General features: G+C 43.2%; 1 protein-coding gene and 1 non-coding gene across 7 annotated transcripts in view; one reads left to right on the forward strand and one right to left on the reverse strand.

Annotated features, from left to right (window-relative positions):
• The first annotated feature begins 599 nt into the window (after window positions 1-599).
• The window catches only part of TET3 (tet methylcytosine dioxygenase 3), an 89966-nt gene continuing 70617 nt past the window's right edge, over window positions 600-19948 (forward strand). Inside the window, exons 1-3 of one of the 6 annotated variants that reach the window (XM_073653567.1) lie at window positions 600-728; window positions 1723-2452; window positions 19138-19194. In XM_073653567.1, coding sequence (XP_073509668.1) covers window positions 2111-2452; window positions 19138-19194 — 399 coding nt within the window. In that variant the 5' untranslated portion in view covers window positions 600-728; window positions 1723-2110. The other 5 variants (XM_073653568.1, XM_073653569.1, XM_073653571.1 and 2 more) reach the window with 5 other exon arrangements.
• On the reverse strand, window positions 2641-2712 carry TRNAE-UUC (transfer RNA glutamic acid (anticodon UUC)). The gene has a single exon. It is a non-coding gene; the product is annotated as a tRNA-Glu (tRNA).

Below are 19948 nucleotides of genomic sequence, written 5' to 3' on the forward strand. Positions count from 1 at the left end.
CCTGAAAAAGACGTGGTGTGCACATAGCCTTAGAGCGGGGATGTCATGACACCCTCAGCAAAACATGACCAAATCTAATACTGTCAGCTTTACAGTAAATGCTTATGCTTCTTCTTTTCTATTTGTCCGGTGTCTTTATCTCACTACCCTGCTTCTTACATCTCGGCTTTCACAGATTCTTTAATAATTTGCCCACCGAAACAAGAAAAAGGTAGGAGCAATAATCTGAGCATTTGATTTCACATTGATTACTCTATGACATTTCCATCATATTCCCCTCTCCTTGCATTGGTAGGTGGAGGGCTGCTCTCTGTTCTGTGCAGTTTTAGGCTGGTTGTGGCTAGTCCTTTGTATCTCTGGCCACCATGATGAGTGTATACATATATTATACATAATGCAGTACTGTCTATATACAGTACACCATGCAGTAGCACACAGGCTGCCTGCACTACTACAAATGTCTAGGTTTCCCTGTGTTGTGGTAGAAATCTCTGTTCTTCACCCCATTCTGCTGTCTCTGTGCTCAGCACCTGCTCCCTCCCTTTCTGCCTGTGACCCCCCACCCTCCTCCTCCTCTTCAGTCGCTGCTCCTGATCCTCTGCTGCTCCACTTCGTATTTTAGCGTTTCTCAGTCACTTCCCTTTTGTTTGCTCCACATCTGTGCCCCTGAGCTTCTCCCTTCCCCCTCCTGCCGGCTTGCTGAAGGCTCAGAGAGAGGCACACACAAGGTGAGTGAGGGCTGCCATGCACCGGCTGTGGATGTCATGGAGCCTGGTACATGCTCAGTGCTCTGCTCTCTTACTGGTTCCCCTTCTGACTTGCTGCAGGGTCTGAGGATTTGGACCTGGTTGCAGAATTAGAAGTGATCAGATGTGTGCAGCACTTGGCTCCATGCTCCCAGCTTTCTGCCTCAGTGCTGCACACAGTCCCAGGCATCCATCAGATGCTGCACATTGCACCCAGCAATAGTACCAGCGTGCAGAATTTGGCCTTGTACCCCTTCTGTTTGCCCACACGTGTGTTCCCCCCCCCTCCCCTTGACACTTGGATTCATTTTGAGCTCCCCTATAAGCAGTGCAGGGTTGGTTAGGAGGACCTCTGATGACTCTTGGGTGCATGGCTTGTGTGCAGGGTCAATGAAAAAGGGGTGAATTTAGGGGGGTGTCCTTTTTTTTTCCCCACTGCACATTGTGGGAGGGGGGTCTCTTTGTTGGAGGGGGTGGGGGGAGGGCCGACCTGCCAGTACAGTCCCAGCTCCAGAACAAAGAATAGCAGGGAGCTGTGTCCTGTCACTGATAATGAGGCATTAGCACTCCCCTAGTGTCTGTGCTGAGCCCTGGTGTGTGGAGCTGGATGTGGGTATGTTTATATGTATATAGTTTGTTTATATATAGACAAAGTTTGTGTAGTGTGAACTGGGAACTTTGTATACTTTGTATATTCCCTGCTGCTAATGGTTTATTTGTGTCATCACCTGTGCTGTTATTTTCCGTTGTGTTTAGTGGCTACAATTGTTGCAATGTTTTATTTATATTATTATTTTATACTAATGGTTGTTAATGGGATAGTTACCATAATGGGTTTCTCCAATTGTTACGTAGATAGGTGTATATTGTGACCCAATGTTTTAGGTGCAAAATAAAAAATAAGTTTATTTTCCCATCAGTCTGCGGCTGATTTTCTGTTTTCGGTTGTGTTGACATATCATCCCTCTTTTTGTAGGAAAAGTTTCAGGAAGTCCTGGTACAACCCCATCCTGGCGGATCACTAGAGCGTAGTGTTTCCAACTGCTTGAGTCACGATGAGCTGTCAGGGGGGAAAGGGGAATCTCCAGAAGACACGCTTGCGCTTACACTTAATATGTCTGTTGGGCTGGGAAAAGAAGAATTTGGGATTCTAGGAAGGTATTCGCTCTGAGGATACCATCTCGCAGAGGTTCGCATCCAAATGAAGGGACGTAAACTGTGGATCACTTTTAGAAGTTGGTTAACTTTGTTCCCCAGGACTAGATAACCTTTGCCGCAGACACCACGCAGCGTAGCCCCATGCCCTTGGCAAAACCGGTGTTTTAAAGGTTCTAAGGCTTTTTAGAAAATTTGGCTCGGTGCTTATGGAGACCCAGCATGCCCCATTGCCTCACATGGGGACTCAAGATGTTTATGATTTTTGCGACGACGGGGAATCCCTCAGGAGGCTAAAATCAGTGGACTTGCCGGTGGAGACGGCGGTTATTGGCGGTGTAGGTGGCTCTGTTGGAAGCAGTAATATGGAACTTTTGGAGCAGCCCCTCAAGAAAAGGAAGCGCTGTGGGGTCTGTGTTCCATGTCTGAGGAAAGAACCTTGCGGAGCCTGTAACAACTGTGTGAACCGGACTACCAGTCACCAGATATGCAAAATGAGAAAATGCGAACAGCTGAAGAAGAAGCGCGTGGTGCCGATAAAAGTAGTAGAGGTGAGAGGTCGCAGCTCATTATATTCTTTTTCATTGACGGCGGTGGGGCATTAGTATCGGTAATGCAAACCTTGATCCCGCTGTCTGTGAGTTCATTTGCGAAAGTTTTGTAATTGGAGCTATAATAAAATCAATAATGATAAAACAACAAAAATCTTCTGTCCTTAGATAACCTACAAAAACGGTAGTTCCCATACCGGGAGTCGAACCCGGGCCGCCTGGGTGAAAACCAGGAATCCTAACCGCTAGACCATATGGGAGCGTATTCCAGAGTTCCTGCCGCTTCAGGCTGAAGTACACATTGCTGTGTGGTGTCCTCCGGAGACATTTCTGCGATACGTTTCGGTGCACCACCAAAGCAGGGTTAAATGTCACTGTTACAGAAGAGCTGCAGATAACCTGTCACGCTCGCTACTGATACTCGCTTCTCAGCTGATGGCGCTCACTTCCCATTGGCTCAGCGTGTCTAGTGGGCGGGGTAGAAAACACTGGGGTTCATGTTTAAAAGTTCAGAGAAGTTCTTCTTGACACCTACCGTTCAGGGATTCATTCCGCGTGATCCTTTACTTCCTAATGTATGAATTCTGGGGACTGTCAGGGATTCGGCCTCCTTGTGTATGTGCGGTGTTGCGCGTTTTGAGACATTTGATCTGGTATGCTGTTATTACTCCGGAGTGTATATTCGTGTGAAGCCATTGTGGCAGCTGCATTTCTATGGTCATTGTGCAATTGATTCTCATTTAGATGTACGCTTTTCACGCACTTGTGCTATTCCTGTTTTTTATGCCTAGAACACATACACAATATAATCTATGGAGCTGTTCACAAACCTTTTTTTTTTATTTGCTTTTTGCTGACCATGTGTCATGGGAGATGTCCATTTTTGATCCGAGTCATTGATCAAAATTACTCATGTGAGTCTATGGGTCTGTGAAAATCACTAACAGCACAGATCGCCATCCTTGTGCAGGTTGTGTATGCCCATTTTTATGGGTAAAATATATGCTTTTCAATTTTTTAAAATTTTTTTTTTAATCACTGATGACCAGATCTAAAACACTGATGAAAATAGGATAATTTTTGCTTACGAGAAATTTTGTTGATGTCTGAATGAGGCCTGAGGCTGAGTTCACACGGAAGACCCCTCCCCCCACCATCAAGTCATACGGATGTCTGAATATATTATGTCTGAGCTCTTGAATATATGCAGATATTTGTCTAGGATGGAAACTGCACTAATATTTCCTATCCTGACAAAATGGAGCCCCGTCATGGGATTTACACAGTTTGCTCGCATTGTGTCATGATTGAGATTCGTTCACTAGGATCATTACCGTTGATGCTAGAATCACACTTTGTGTTGGACTGTAAAAAATTTACTGTATGTAAACCCGATTATAATGAGGTTTTATACCTCGGGTTCTGTTACATTGGGGACAACGACGATGATGATGATGGTGGCGATAATATGTTAACCCTGAATAGATAAAAGCTAGCTCCTTGTAGCGATGCTATGGGTGTATGTTGCTGTGGTATATGCTGGCGCTATATGAATTTATAATGGATACCATGCGGGATTGAAGAAATTCCAACTCCCACCGTGCTGAGCCCTTACGAACGGCTGCATTTGTTTCTTACATTGTACATTAGAGGAAAATGGTGTCTGTGTAATTGGTAGTTTAAATCTCTCTGACATGGCCGAACCTGCTACTGATCTGCTCCCTCCTGTTATCTCCCAGCAGGGTCATAAATTGTCTCACATGGGTGGTATATGGGTGTGTGAAATAGGCTTTTCCCTCTCATCGCCTGACACTCAGCCGCTTCAGTACGTTTACTGCACCTATTAGTACCTGCTCCTCTTTTTCCCTTCTGTGGTAGTCTGAATACTGGCGAACACCAGGCCTCCCTTTTGTGTATGGGGTTGTAAGAGAGCGTGCGTCACCCTCCCCCGCTCCTTGGCCCTTTTTCTCCTCCTCCTTCTTGCCCCCGCCTCACAGGGAATGATTCTTGACATGTGGTATAGGCAAGCATATCCTATGGCTGCCAGCTGGGTTTTTTAAACTCCCCACCCCCACTGCAAGCCACATACTGCTGCTATTGTGTAGTCTGTTTAGACTTCTTTTCTGCTGCAGCATTATGATCAGGATCTGGCTGGATCACTAAACACACTGAAACCATTCCAGTCTGCACAGGGTTCTGCTTTTCTGTGATGGCTGCTTGCCCTTTTGCCCTCCAGACCGTGTAAATTGCCACAAATGTATACATGTGCCAGATGCCAAGAGGGTAGAGGGCATTGATAAGGACATCAGTCCAGATCTGCTTCAGTATCTGGAGAATCTGCTGAAAAATTACCACAATGTATGTTCTGTCTTTAAGAAATGCTTACTTGAGTCTTCAAAATAAGTGATCAAGGCCGTATTCTTCGAAATGATTCACGATCATCCATTATTTCATGCAGTAAGCTGTGATCGGCATCCATATTGCCATAACGTTCCGCTGTGGAGTATATGGCGATGGCCTCAGTCCGTGGTCAAAAATCTGTAGCTTGTTGCATTTCGTCAGCGATCGGACTTCTGCCTCCCATGCACGTATCGGCGTCTTTAAATCCTTTTCTACGTTTCCCATGAATGGAGTGTTTTTAACTGTGACGTTCACCGCTTTCTCACCATCCGACCCTACGCTGCTGCTTAACTAAACCAGCAGCTATGACTCATAAGCCTTCTAGTAGCAATGTCCTCGAGTTACCTTCCAGGGCAGTTTTCAGCCTCGGCCCACTAGGTTACGCTGTGGGAAACATGCTCCGCTGCGAATAAGAAAGTCGTTCTCTCTTCATTCTGTTCTGTGCCACCGATCTGCCCCTTCTCTTGAAGAGACGGCTTACGGGACTCCAGCAAAGAAAATTCACCATGTCTGACGCTCCCGAAGTTCATGTTTGGGGTTAAAATGACTTGTATTCATTTTTCTCGTTCAGTTTGAGAGAACTATTATATATAACCAGGGGAACAGGCGTTTGCGACGCAAGGAAGGTTAGTGGCCCATCACTAAAAGCCAAGGGTGCTGACTCGGCAACTGTTGCTCTCCTGGGTTTGGTGCCTGAGTACACCCAGAGGCATCCCTCTTCTTCTCCATAAATAATACTTGGTAGGTTTTGGCCAAATTTTGCATTAGGCCCCAAGAGGTTCAAGTTACAATACTAAGAACTTTCATATACATCATTAGAAAATATGACAATGTGGGATTTAATCAAATCAGCACCAAGATTTTTGGTTATGTCTGGTCCATTTTCAACTACAGTGGATAACAAAGCAGACTTCACTCGTCTAAGAACAAAAAGAAATAGAATCCTGACAAATGGATAGGGATGAGTTCACAAGACGTGTTTCCGCGCTGACTTTTCTACATTTGCCCATCTACACCGCTGACTTCTCCCCACCTTCTCAGCTAGACTGACAAGTCTCTCTATTTGTGTGTAAATGGGGAGAGACTTGTTAATGTAGCTGGATGGGAGGGTAAAAGGCGTCAGGAACGTGCCTTTTGGACTAGTCGCCTCAGCACTGGTCCCATTTTTAGCAATGAAACACTGCAGCAATTCAGAGTAAAACATGGAAGTTTAGAAGACAGGAGCTGATTTTTGGCGCACATGGTTTGGGGAGCATTAACATTTTTCTACAGATTTCCGTAAATGCTAAGCTAGAATGACCAGCAGACAGTTTCAATGTAACGTTGGGCACCAGTTGCCAATTTATAGGCAAGCATACTACCAGGATAATAGATTTTTCCATCCCTTTATCTTAGAGCCTGTATAGAACACTAGTATAAAGTACACTACCGTTCAAAAGTTTGGGGTCACCCAGACAATTTTGTGTTTTCCATGAAAACTCCTACTTTTATTTATCAAATGAGTTGCAAAATGATTAGAAAATATAGTCCAGACATTGACAAGGTTAGAAATAATGATTTTTATTAGAATAATTTTCTCCTTCAAACCTTGCTTTTGTCAAAGAATGCTCCCTTTGCAGCAATTCCAGCATTGCAGACCTTTGGCATTCTAGCTATTAATTTGCTGAGGTAATCTTGAGAAATTGCACCCCATGCTTCCTGAAGCCCCTCCCACAAGTTGGATTGGCTTGATGGGCACTTTTTTGCGTACCGTACGGTCAAGCTGCTCCCACAACAGCTCAATGGGGTTGAGATCCGGTGACTGCGCTGGCCACTCCATTACAGATAGAATACCAGCTGCCTGCTTCTTTCCTAAATAGTTCATGCATAATTTGGAGGTGTGCTTTGGGTCATTGTCCTGTTGTAGGATGAAATTGGCTCCAATCAAGCGCTGTCCACAGGGCATGGTGTTGCAAAATGGAGTGATAGCCTTTTTTATTCAAAATCCCATTTACCTTGTACAAATCTTGCACTTTACCAGGACCAAAGCAACCCCAGCCCATCACATTACCTCCACCATGCTTGACAGATGGCGTCAGGCACTCTTCCAGCATCTTTTCAGTTGTTCTGCGTCTCACAAATGTTCTTCTGTGTGATCCAAACACCTCAAACTTTGATTCGTCTGTCCATAAAACTTTTTTCCAATCTTCCTCTGTCCAATGTCTGTGTTCTTTTGCCCATATTAATCTTTTCCTTTTATTAGCCAGTCTCAGATATGGCTTTTTCTTTGCCACTTTGCCCTGAAGGCCAGCATCCCGAAGTCGCCTCTTCACTGTAGACGTTGACACTGGCGTTTTGCCTGTACTATTTAATGAAGCTGCCAGTTGAGGAGCTGTGAGGCGTCGATTTCTCAAACTAGAGACTCTAATGTACTTGTCTTGTTGCTCAGTTGTGCAGCGGGGCCTTCCACTTCTCTTTTTACTCTGGTTAGAGCCTGTTTGTGCTCTCTTCTGAAGGGAGTAGTACACACCGTTGTAGGAAATCTTCAGTTTCTTGGCAATTTCTCGCATGGAATAGCCTTCATTTCTAAGAACAAGAATAGACTGTCGAGTTTCACATGAAAGTTCTCTTTTTCTGGCCATTTTGAGTTTCATGGAACAAACAAATGTAATGCTCCAGATTCTCAACTAGCTCAAAGGAAGGTCAATTTTATAGCTTCTCAAATCAGCCAAACTGTTTTCAGCTGGGCTAACATACTTGTGTAAGGGTTTTCTAAACATCCATTAGCCTTCTCAGGCTGTGTGCCCACGTAGCGTTTTTCAAGCGTTTTTGATGCGGAATTTCCGCAGCGGAAACGCTTGTAAAACGCTTGGTAACCCGCACCCCATGGTCCTCAATGGGATTCCGCAAGTTCTATGCACATGCTGTGGATTTTTCCGCAGCGTTTATGCCGCGTTCAAAAATCCACAGCATGTCATTTAATTTTGCGTTTCCGCAAGCGGAATTGCCTTTGTCCAATGCATAAAAAACGCAAGGCAATTCCGCATGTGGAAAACGCGTGATAAACGCGCGAAAAATGCGCGATAAACGCGTGCGGAATTCCGCATGCGTTTTTCCGGGAGAGGACTTGCATTTATGCAGCAGAAATTTTCTGCTTCATAAATGCAACGTGGGCACATAGCCTCACACAGTTAGCAAACACAATGTACCATTCAAACACTGGAGTGGTGGTTGTTGGAAATGGGCCTCTATACACCTATGTAGATATTGCAATAAAAACAAGACGTTTGCAGCTAAAATAGTCATTTACCACATTAACAATGTATAGAGTGTATTTCTGATTCATTTAATGTTAGCTTCATTGAAAAAAAAAATGTGCTTTTCTTTCAAAAATAATGAAATTTCTAAATGACCCCAAACTTTTGAACAGTAGTGTACATGTATGGAACATTTATTATAGCGCCATTAATTCCATGGCGCTTTACATTTGAAAAAGGGGTTTACATAGCAAACATAAAGTACAATAATTTGAACAAAAATGAGTCAGAGTGGTACAAAAGAGAGGACCCTGCCCTCGAGGGCTCACAATCTACAAGGGATGGGTGCGGATACAGTAGGTGAGGGTAGAGCTGGTCGTGCAGCGGTATGGTGGAGCGAGGGTTACTGCAGATTGTACGCTTGTCAGAAGAGGTGGGTCTTCGAGTTTCTTTTGAAGGTTTCCACAGTAGGCGAGAGTCTAATGTGTTGGGGTAGAGCATTCCAGGGTAGGGGTGGATGCACAGGAGTTATCTTGTATTGCGATTATAGGATGAGATAAGAGGGAAGTAGAGAAGGAGATCTTGTGAGGATCGGAGGTTGCGTGCAGGTACCGGGAGACTAGGTCACAGATGTATGGAGGAGACAGGTTGTGGATGGCTTTGTATGTCAAAGTTATGGTTTTGAACTTGAGTCTCTGGGCAATGGGGAGCTAGGACAGGTAATGCTGTCCGGCCACCTCACTGAATGTGCGGCTAACATTTGGAAATTTAACTTTATTCATCTCGAGAGCTGCCACCTTACAACGCGGCTTCAGTCACTGCTCAGTACATGGTGAGTGGCAGCTGTAAGCATGCCCCAGCACATTCATTGACCATTTGCTTTGCAGAGCAAGCTGACAAGGTGCCAGGGCTGCATGCTTACAGCTGCTGCTCACAGTGTACTGAGTGGTGACTAGCCGAACCAGGCTGACTATGACTGAAAGCTGGTGCCTCTTGATGACAGTGCTTTCATAAGGCGGTCGTATCGCATAAAAATATTAACCTAGAGATTAACCCTAGATCTTCAGGTTAATAGCGTTTGGGGACATGATGGCCTTTCTTACTGGTATGGCCAAATATGGCAAATGCCTTCTCTTCTGAATCCCCCATGCCCTCATCTGGGCCTTCATAATTGGGGAGAGAAGAAAAAGCCTCTGTCAGACCGCTCTGGCAGCAGCTGTTTTCCACTGTAAACAAAAGTATCAGGCGTTGAAATTCCAAAGACCCGATCCTGTACTGCCCCTCCTCCCTGTAACTCCATCACTAGATGTCAGTTGCTGCCCATACGCATCAGATGGTTGGTGAGTCCTCCTGAAATTGGGGAATTCGGACAACTTTAACCTATTGTGTATGGGGGGAATTTGATTTAATGAATATAGAACTTTGGATCATGTTTAGTACAATGATGGGGCAAAACTGTCATTCTCGATATGTCGTCTTTTTATTCGACTGTTTAAAAATGCATAAAAGGATGAATATATTTTGCACCAACCTGCTTCAAAGCCATATCCGTGCAGACCAGCACAAGCAGCATGTCCACATATTTGGATAACCATTCCTATCCATTTGAATAAGACAAGAAAAATATATATCTATTATCGGTGTAGATCAGCCTCCTTTTAGGTTTAATGTACCCTAAAACCTGTCAATCCTGCACTCTTGTGTGTTTCCAGGGTAAAATATGTCAATCTTCATTTCCACGTCATTGTATCGAAATTTCTTGGGCTCCCCCTTCCTCCCTCTAAATGCCTAGGTATAATAAGTGAATAGACTCTTGGTTCCTTGCCTTTGTTAATAGTAACTAAGGAAGTTTTTGGTGTCTTTATAGATTGTAGGACACTTCTTTTGCTGCACAGCGTTACCTACAGAGCACTGTAACAATCGGGACAATGGCCTCATTGTGTCCTCTGCTGGTGGAGGGGCAAGCAGATGACTAGCTGTGTGATGCACGTGGTGGGATTGAGAAGACGATGCTGCAAAATAGGAATGTTCCTCTAATTCCCTCTTCTTTGAGCACTGTCAATACCTCTTTACTCCATATTACTACCCATGTAGTACTAGGGACATACTGTTATGTGAATGCTGGGAGCACAGTTCTTCTTTCGTTTCTGGTTACATTTCAGTGCTAACCTAGCTTACAGTAGAAAGCAATAAATTGGCATGGAGTCCCAAGCCAGTCATACATGTGGTGATGTCACGTGAAATGTTCCAATAGTCTGGAAGAATTGCTTAATCCATGGGGAGATAATAAGGCTGACTGCAGTTCCTGGGCTACTGGGTGGTAAAGAGCGCCACCTAGGTATGAAACACCATGAAGGGGATACAGCTCTAAACCAGCCACTTTGTCAGGCTCGGTGAAGGGCAGGGGATGATAAAGTGATGGCACGTCCACCGATATGTCATCATTTTGGAAGATGGAAAATTCCATTTAAAAATTTTGAATTAATTAAACTCTATCTACTTTTTTTTTTTTTTCTAATGGCTCAGACATTACCCCGGCAGAGCGGTTCAGGAGGAATCGCAATTATCCCAAACATGAACATCTGTTTCCTTTTACGCAATCTAAACTTTCTGCCACAAGCTCCGTATTTTGGAAGTGGCTCAATGTTGTTTCGACTTGGGTGTAGTCGTGAGTGAAGGTGCTGAATACCTCCTAAAGTTGTGAAGTGATATTTGGCAAATGCTCTCCTAGTTCCTTTGTTTTAGCTTTTTAGCGCACATAGTATGTTTTTAGTTGACGGTTTGGAAATACAGTCCAAAAATGATATTGAAGTTTGAAACCTTGTTGAATAATCCTGGCTGAGATCAAGGTTAAAAATCCTCTATTATATGTAGGTTTCACAAATTGATTCACTTCTCTATGCTAACAAAAGAAACAAAACGCAACATTTGTAAAAGCCACCTCTTCCTGAGCTCCAATTGGCCTCATGACGCCCAACAATTCGTTAACGTATGGAGACTTCTCATTGCTACTTTAATGACCAAGGTGATGAAAGAAGCCACCCTATATGATTGCTAGTTTAAAGGGGGCTAAAAAGGTATGTAATTTAGCATCAACTCTGATTGCAGGAATATCATGACCCTCATAGTAAGCATTGCAGTTGGCAATATCCTAGGATGCCCATATCCATTGGTGAGTAGTAGTTGGTGATCAATGTGATGGATGAAAGAACAATAGCCATGAATATTTTCAGAGCTGCTGATTAGAAAATCTAATAGAGAAGCAAAGAAGACGGCGAGGATACAAAACTAACTATACACTTCTCATGTCACGTACGGATGCTAAATATATTATTGGATGGGAGGAACCCAATCCCAGATTTACTAAAAGACCCTGTGGTAACATTGCCTACATGTGGTATTAAAAGTAATTTTCCATTGAGTCTATTAAAAGTAACTTAAGAACTAGTTATGACTTTGGTCAAAACTCATTTTAGAAGGATCTGTTACCTACAACCCTACGATCAATTTTGGAAATTATAATGGATTTCCTCCTAATGTTTGCAGGTTTTGTAAGTAACAACCTCACTACGCTGCTCACTGCTGGTGTCAGTGTGGCATGCAACGGGAAGTGTTCCAGTAGAGGATGGCCGACAAAGATTTTGAGCACATGGCTAATTAGCGTAGAGAATAAAGCAGCCGCTGCTCCTGGTGGATTCCACTGGGAAAGTTTGTCCTCTGACACCAGCATAAATGGAGCACACAGCAGGCTTTAGGAACCATAAGAGTTAAACAACCACTCCTGTAGGCAGGGTGCACGGCTTACGACATTTCTATCTAATCTCGAAGCTTTATTTCAGAATTACTTGGACTTGCTTTCCATAGGTGACCAACACCAAATTCCTGAGAATGAGGAACGAACGATCAAACATGATATAACGTTCATCTAGAGGTACTTTTCTCGTTCCTGATCTCTAGAAAATGGTCTTGTACCATAACCTCAGATATTTAGCTTCATTGTATTATGGGAGCTTATACCCTTGAGGGTTTTCTTACAATGGACCCATTCATCAATGTGTCATTGTCTCGTGTTACTCAGAATGGAATTAATGAGTCTTTTTAAGAAATGTTAACATTTGCAGCCAAGTTAAGCCGTGGAACCCATGGAAAACATCCTTGCATGGCACCACTGTATGCTATTGGCAAATGTGTTGGAAAGAAGACTATAGGATATTGCAGATTACGGTCATTGTGGACCTATTGATACTGAAATGGTGTCCACTTGAAAAAAATCAAAGGTTTAGAATATAAGTATATAGAATTTATATAATTGTATTAACAAAGGTGTCATGATCATTAAAGGGACTGTCCGCACAGAATGATTGTTCAAACCAAATACAGGCGCTCGTCGCACCCTTGGCATGGCCAAACATTTAAATACACCTTCCCACCTACTTGTTTTCCTCCTCTTCTTCTTTGACAGCTCTGGTTTCATAGAGCCAGAGAAGGGTTGAGATGGTGGGAAGGTGCACTGAAATGACTGGCCACGCCAAGATGCACCGAGTTCAATTACTTGGTTTGAACAGTGCTGACAGTCCCTTTAAATATAAGGACCCAACTCTGGTTTCTGCAGCTCCACCATTTTTTATGTCAGCAGGTCATCAGTGCTGTGTGTGAAAGGAGCTGGCTAATTTCAATATCTATGCCAATGTATAGACTAAGAAGGGAGCCATTAGTCCACGCACAGAACTGGTCATGTGCCAGCACAGGAAATGCCCTCCTGTGGAGCACAAGCTGGAGGTGGAGCTACCAGAACCCAAAACCGGTGCGGATATCTAAAGATTGGGGCAGCTTTGTTAAAACGTATATGGTAGTACTCTATACTTTTTAACACCTCTAAAAAAAAAAAAAAATAAAAAAAAAATAAAATAACATATTTTGAAGTTTTACCTTGTATGCATTTTTTGAGTTGTGCAGATCTATGCTTATGTTTCAACAACTTTATGTACAAGGCAAAACTTGAGAGAAGCAAAATGAGTATATACCTTGCTATAAGTAAAAGCAATAGTGCATATAAATAACATTGGGTACTTTTGGTAACACTGTTTTTTGTTCAAAAAAAGTGTAAAAGCTATCCAACCAGCGTCAAGGTGTACCCAAATCGGGATGGTCCTGGCATCCAGTATTTAAAACCTTACCATATGTCAATGTGAATACAGGCCGAGCAGGAAAGGGTCCTGAATGTGGATACCCAGCAATGGAAAGCTATATAAACGTGATGTCCAGGACCTGGAAACTTAGGAACTCTTTAATACTAGTCTTTATTGATATACCATTTCCTCTTTATGGTTGTATTTAGAAATTGAGCACAAGGTATAATCATTGAGATTCTGTATTCGCCATAGACAAGGGACAAAATTGAACTCTACCTGATTCTTTAATAGTCCTGATCTGCAATAGTTACATGTGCACACAACTCCACTTGAAATTTGTTCAGAAATTTGATCTGATATCGATGTCGTCAATGTTGGGTGCTGTTGTTGTATATTCTTGAAAAAATAGATGTACACTTCCATCAAAAAAAATGTTGAGTCCTAGTTACAGATCAAAGCAGTGATTTGTCATTTTAACTTATGTCATTGTCATCCAGAGTGAAAACCTTCTTAACCAATTGAGTGACATGTCATTAAGAAAGCCACTTGAAAGCTTTCCCACTGTCCCTGGTGTTTACCAGCAGCCGGCACATGATCGGTGCATCCAGTCTGTGGCTGTAGCGGTCATGTGCCGTTCTACTGGCACTTCATTTCCAAGATATTGTTTCAGTTTTAAGTGTTCAAGTTTTCTTCTAGTTGCTGTGAACTTAAGTTTCTTTCATACTAATGCAGAGCTTCTTATTACTGTGTAGAAAAGGACGACCATTATAGCCCGCACTCTTGTGATCTCTCCTAATTTTTGGGATGCCGCTGACCACGCATCTCTATCTGATTTGTGGTGAGGAGCAAACAGACATGCGCCACTTGTCAGATGCTCCTGATTCATTAAGAGGAATGTGCCTCTTTGTGAATCGGGAGCATCTGACTCCAGCACACCCCCTCATTAAGACCAGTGTTAACAACTCCAATCTTGATAAATCGTGACCTCCAATGTTTTTTTTTTTTCTTTACTTGCATTTGAAGCTAATGTGTTTAAAATGTCCCTACATAGATGAACGCTATCCAAACCTGCTAGTCTTCTAATGTGAAAAATAGGATTGTATGTGTAGATATGTAGATCTCAACAGGCAAAATCCCTCATTCTTACGGGGGGCTAAGCTCAACCAAAGGTACCTGGCAACCGCTTATTTTTATCCCATTGAAAATACATGCACTGAACCAAGCTTGCATGGTTATGGGACAAATCTAGAAGAATGCTGTTGGCTGAGCAAGCAAAGTTCAGTTGACAGCTGTCTAGGGTGTATGGCCATCTTCTGCCAGATCTAACAATCTAAACCCAGGGAAATGGAGATGTCGATAAAAGGGTTTCTCCATTTTTTTTATTTTTTTTTCCATGTAGAAAGTTTGGACAGTTTAATATTGTGGCCTCAAGCTTGCATTAAGTAAATGTTGATTGGCCTGAAACTGCCATTGACTATGTTAATCGGAGATACAATTGAAGTACCCCATTTTTCTGGGCATCAGTCAAGGTCTAAGATTTTGGACCCCTTGTGATGACATTTTCTGAATAGACCAGAGGACGTTAAAAGCTGGCTAAACCCATTAATTTCAACAGGATTTTCTGCGGATCTGATGTAAATCGGCATCTTTTGACTTTCCACCAACAGCAGATTTTTTGGGGAGTGGGGGAAGGAAATTGGTCATATTGACTTTCAGCATGTCCATTCCTTTTTGTTTCTATTGGAGGGAAAAGGTCTTGGCAACATTTTTTCTTTTTGTCTCTATAAATAAACATATATGCAGGTTCAGACGGTCATTGAAAAATCGGACCTCTCACATTTTCAAAGTGCGGTGATTGTGGAAAGCACTTGGTATACAGGGACCTGAGAAGGAGCAGGAACTAAAGTCTTTGAGGAAAATCACTCATGGACTCATGGGCACTAGCACATGGGATATGATTGGTCTGTGTATTGTCTATAATACACATGGACCGCACACTGAAAGTACACCCCTCTAAACCCGACCTAAGCCACGACATACATGCTTGTTTATGGTCCAGTCGGGAGTAAGCGTGGTCTGCCAAATAAGCGATCCTGTATACAGCTGCCTCTGCATAAGTGCGCACTTAGGTGGAAGCTTTATTTAAAATTGCAGTAACCTAGCGGGGCAAGTGTCAGCAAGTAGCGCACAGGTCAGGAACTGCTCATCTCTACACAAAGGAAACTTTCTAAGAAATCCTAAATATCCACTGTCGCAATTGCTTACTTTTTTACTCCATAAACTATATGTATATTAGAGAGCTTGATGTGGATTTTAACTTTTCACTCAACTCCGTCTATAGTACTGCATCTGCTGTAAAGAGGATCTTATTAGTGAGAGCGCAAGTGCTCGTTACTCAAGGTTTGCCTTGGGTGCTTGGGTATGCATCGCGGGTTCTCGAGTGACATGTGCGAGTCCCCACGGCCACATTTTTCGCGACTGTTAGACAGCCACAAAACATACGGGGATTACCTGACAAACACGGGCAATCCCAGCATGTTTTATGGCTGTCTAACAGCTGCGAAACATGCGGCCGCGGGCAACACTAAAAAGAAAATATTGATGCGCACACCTAAAATTTGACAAATTTTATTGATGAACAATCCTTAAAAACTTTAAAATGTAAGTACAAAAACCTGAAACACATCTAATGTGCAAAAAAAAATTTGTCCGTGGGGACTCCAGCACCCGCAATACTCGGTGCTTACCCGAGCACCCTAGGCAAACTCGAGTAACGAGCACTTGCGCCCATCACTAGATCTTATCCATGACTGCTTTGCTTAAAGCGTTTCCCGTTAAACTGCTACCAGCAAATGGTCTCTCCTAATTAGGATCCTAATGATCCGTTCTGTACGCCCCTGCATCCTAGCATACCTCTAAAAGTGCTCTTTATTCACTGGTCTCCTATGCAGTCATCCCTTGCGCATGTAAGGACCAATCTCAGTGCCTGCAGTAAGCTCGTTGACCTTTGATAGGGCTGGATTAGCGAGCCTGCACAAGGCGCTGAGATTGTCCATACACACCCATTGGACTGCTTGGTGTTGAAAATGGCAGTGAAATTTTGTATGTCAGGATGCTGGAACGCATGGAATAGTTCGTTAGGAGGCACATACTGTGCTGGCAGAAGTTTAGTAACTGTAAACTGATGACCGGTTCCTTTTTAAAGCCATACACAACTATAGACCTATTGGCATTTGGGCCTCTCTAAAGGAGGAGATATTTACTTTGGGTCATGTTGGTGGATTCAGTCATGTGGAGAACTCTGTATCAAAGGTATTGTACTTTGCCAAATCATGTCCATCTGTCAATGACCTACATGAAAAGCATGTTTACCTATTTCGAATATTTGGTTGAGACCTGAATGAGCCCATATACATTCCTTTTGTGTTGGCAACTAGTGAGACTGTTGAAATGCAACATGACGGAATCCAGAGCGTCATGAGGCCTCTATAGACATGATGGATGGCTCTGTCAAAATTCAGTTTGGACGACTTTTATTTGTGGGTGGGTGGGGGGGCGTTTACATGACCAGTTTAACAGTTGGGCAGTGGAGTTTAGGGGGTGAAAAGGATAAGGTTTGTCGAGAGAAAGATGAATAAGGGCCACTGGCCACGGTGAAGGGTGGTTGGATCTTATTATGCGGAAAGTGTACAGGGGCCATAGATTTTCTGATATGCTAAGGTCATTAGCTTTTCGTCGACCATATAAAAATTTGACCTTCTCCTAAGTTTAGAGAAGTATGTGCTAGGTTCTCTTCAGACAGGGACAATTATTTTTTTTGTCACTAGAAAGTAAAAGGATGAACTTTCTCTCAAGGTCTTGCGGGCTTAATTTCAAATCCCACAGTTTCAACTCTTGCTGTGTATGATGGAGTTGTGAAAGATGGCTGTTGGCCAGAAACTAACTCTTGCGACGTCTAATAAGGTGTTTGGGCAAGTTTACTCTGGGTGACTCCCTGGTAGGCTCTGGTCCACAGCTGGCAGAGGCTGGGGCTGGTTTACCAGGTGTGGTACGTGTTACCCCTATCAGGGCATCATTTCACATGTTTTACATTTCACTTCATTGAAATCCAAAGTGACGCGTTTGGAGCACTTTCCGCAACGTTACCTACCTATTCAGTGGCGGAGGTCATACAAGGCGAATGATTTCCAAGGCAAGTTCTTTAACTCCTTTCAGAAAAATGTTTCTCGTGTCCCTTTTTGTCTTTTTTACAGTTGTAGTTGTTGCTTGAGAAATCCAACCCACTATTTCATAATGATCTACTACCGAATAAATTCTTAAAGTGGTAGTGCTCTTGCATATATCAATACTAGCAAGAGTTCTTACCACGTTCCTGCATCGCTCCTTTAAAGAAACCGGCGCACACAATACAGTCGCGTGAATCGTTACAGGCCATTTCCATTTTAGACTTTGGTTCATTTTAGGTCATCCCGACTTGCTTGTTCAGTTTTCGTATTGGTAAGACTGGAGTATATGTAGCCGATCTTCCTGGGAATATTCATTTGTTACGCGGAAAGCGTGCCAGCAAACACATGGCCACGAGTCTATATTTTTGGCTTCCTGGAGAAGATGGTGCTTCTTGTCTAACACACCCAGAACATCCTTTTGCAGAGGGGTTTCCTGTTTTTTTTTATTCTCATTTTTCTTAATATATGGCTTAACACTGTAAACGCCATGCTGTCAGAATTGGCAGTTCACAGGTTACATACTTCCGCAGTTTAAAGAGCTTGCTCTGGCTGAGAGTTTGAGGCTTGGTCGCGCCACCCACAAAAGTTAACTCTTTTAGTAGCGAATTGGCGTCGCCTGCTTCCAGAGGAAAGTTATAGTGAGGATAGCCTCATTTCTACAGTCTAGTCCGGTCTATTAACTCCTTCGTATCGCTTTTGTCATACCATTGAATTCCATAAAAGTAAAATTATTCATCTCGTGGCTTTGAATGGATTCTGGGTGAGTGTTGTAGAAGGAAGCGGTGGACTAATAGGATTTTAGTAAAAATGTTGAGGTGCGGTGACAGCTACAGATGGGCTATGCCCATAGATATAGCGTGTGCCATGTACATGTCTGTAGTGTTGCAGACCTTGCGCCATGGCATTACTGAAGAAGGCAAATGATATAATCGCTTGTGGTAAATGAAAAACCTATGAGATGAAAAAGGGTACCCTTGGCGTTAAAGGCACGACTTATTCTGCACGTACGCACACATAAGAGCCCTAATTGATGTCTGTAGCTAAAAAACCCATTTGACAGCTCCGTCATTCATTCCTTGTAGTCCAGTCCGCAGATTCCAGCAGACTTGAATTGCTGGGAGAGAAACCACATGGTCTGCTCTCCCTGTTAAGATCTGTAAAAAAAAAAAAAAAAAAAAATGCATTACAGCACCCAGCCCCCACCCCTTCCCCACCCTCTATGTGCCTTGGTCTCCCCTACTCTACTGCAAGTGCGAAAGGGAGGGAGCATGTCACATATCATGTGTTGGGGGTAGGAGAGGTACTAAGAACTCTGTCTTATGATAATGATCCCAGCGTCTGGCAGAAGAGAGAGGGAGGGAGTTCATAAAAAAAAAAAGCCAATGCACCAGTGTCTTTATAGGAGCAGACCTAAAATGGCTGCTGGTAATCAACCGTGTTTTCAATTTTGACGCCAGATCCTTTTAAAACAAAAGGTTATTGTTTAGTCCGTCCTCGTTCACATTTGCCAAGGACGCCTAGAGATCGTGGTTTGGGTTAGCCGGTAAACCTATAATTTAAATAACATTACAGCCGGCATCCAGCCAAGGATCCCTTCTCCCAGACGCAGTGTTTGAGGGGTAGGACGTCTCGAGATACCACAGCATGCCTGGACCTTACTTTACATGTTTTTTTATTTTTTTTTCTTACAGGTTGTAAATAAGGACGGCTCCAAAATTCCACCGAATGGGCAAGTGCCGACTCTGACCGTAAGTACAGATTAACCCCTTCATTCACATCTTGCATGTTCACGTTTCAGAATGTGTCTAACGACAAAATGTTCTAAAGAGCTATTGTTGAGAATATGAGTACAGTGAAGGAGAAAGGGGGAAGGGTGTCGTTATCTTTTGCTTTTAATGTTTCATTTCTCACCGTGTGCATATCGGAGCTTTATTTTGTATTTGTAAAAGGGTTTTAAACTCGTTGACGAAAAAGGGAAGTGTGCGTTGTGTGTGTGCCAAGTAGAATGGAATGTGTCCCTTTAACTGTGGCGTGACGTTTGGTGTCTACCGTGAACACGTGTTGTGTGAGTGGTCTGTATCCGCTTATGCAAAACTTTAAATAAAATGGTAAAACGGTGACTGGGGTTTACCCTGTTCAACAAAAATAAAATAAAAAAAACTGTCTGTAAAGCGTTATGGGTGGATTTCTGCTTTATCAGATTATCGCCCGTGCCGCCCCATAGAATATGCAATGTTGACTCGGCATTGTGTATGCTACCGCTGATTGTGCCTGCTCACATTTCCAGAATTGAACGGTTACCCTACTATGTTTGCATTACACGTGGAGCTCCACTCGCAAACAGATCTGTAGAAGTAGCGCCACGTAGAAATCCATTCATCTCTGATGTTACTCTACCGTTTGCTCACGCATACCGCTCATTCCTTCATCCCGCCTTTACCTCGCAGCACCCCTGCACGGACCACACACCCGTTGCTATACTTTTAAGTCTCCCATCTAATG

This window comes from Phyllobates terribilis, unplaced genomic scaffold (assembly GCF_046119375.1).
Source record: "Phyllobates terribilis strain yellow unplaced genomic scaffold, ASM4611937v1 Scaffold_11__3_contigs__length_659146591, whole genome shotgun sequence".
NCBI classification, from domain to species: Eukaryota; Metazoa; Chordata; class Amphibia; order Anura; family Dendrobatidae; genus Phyllobates; species Phyllobates terribilis.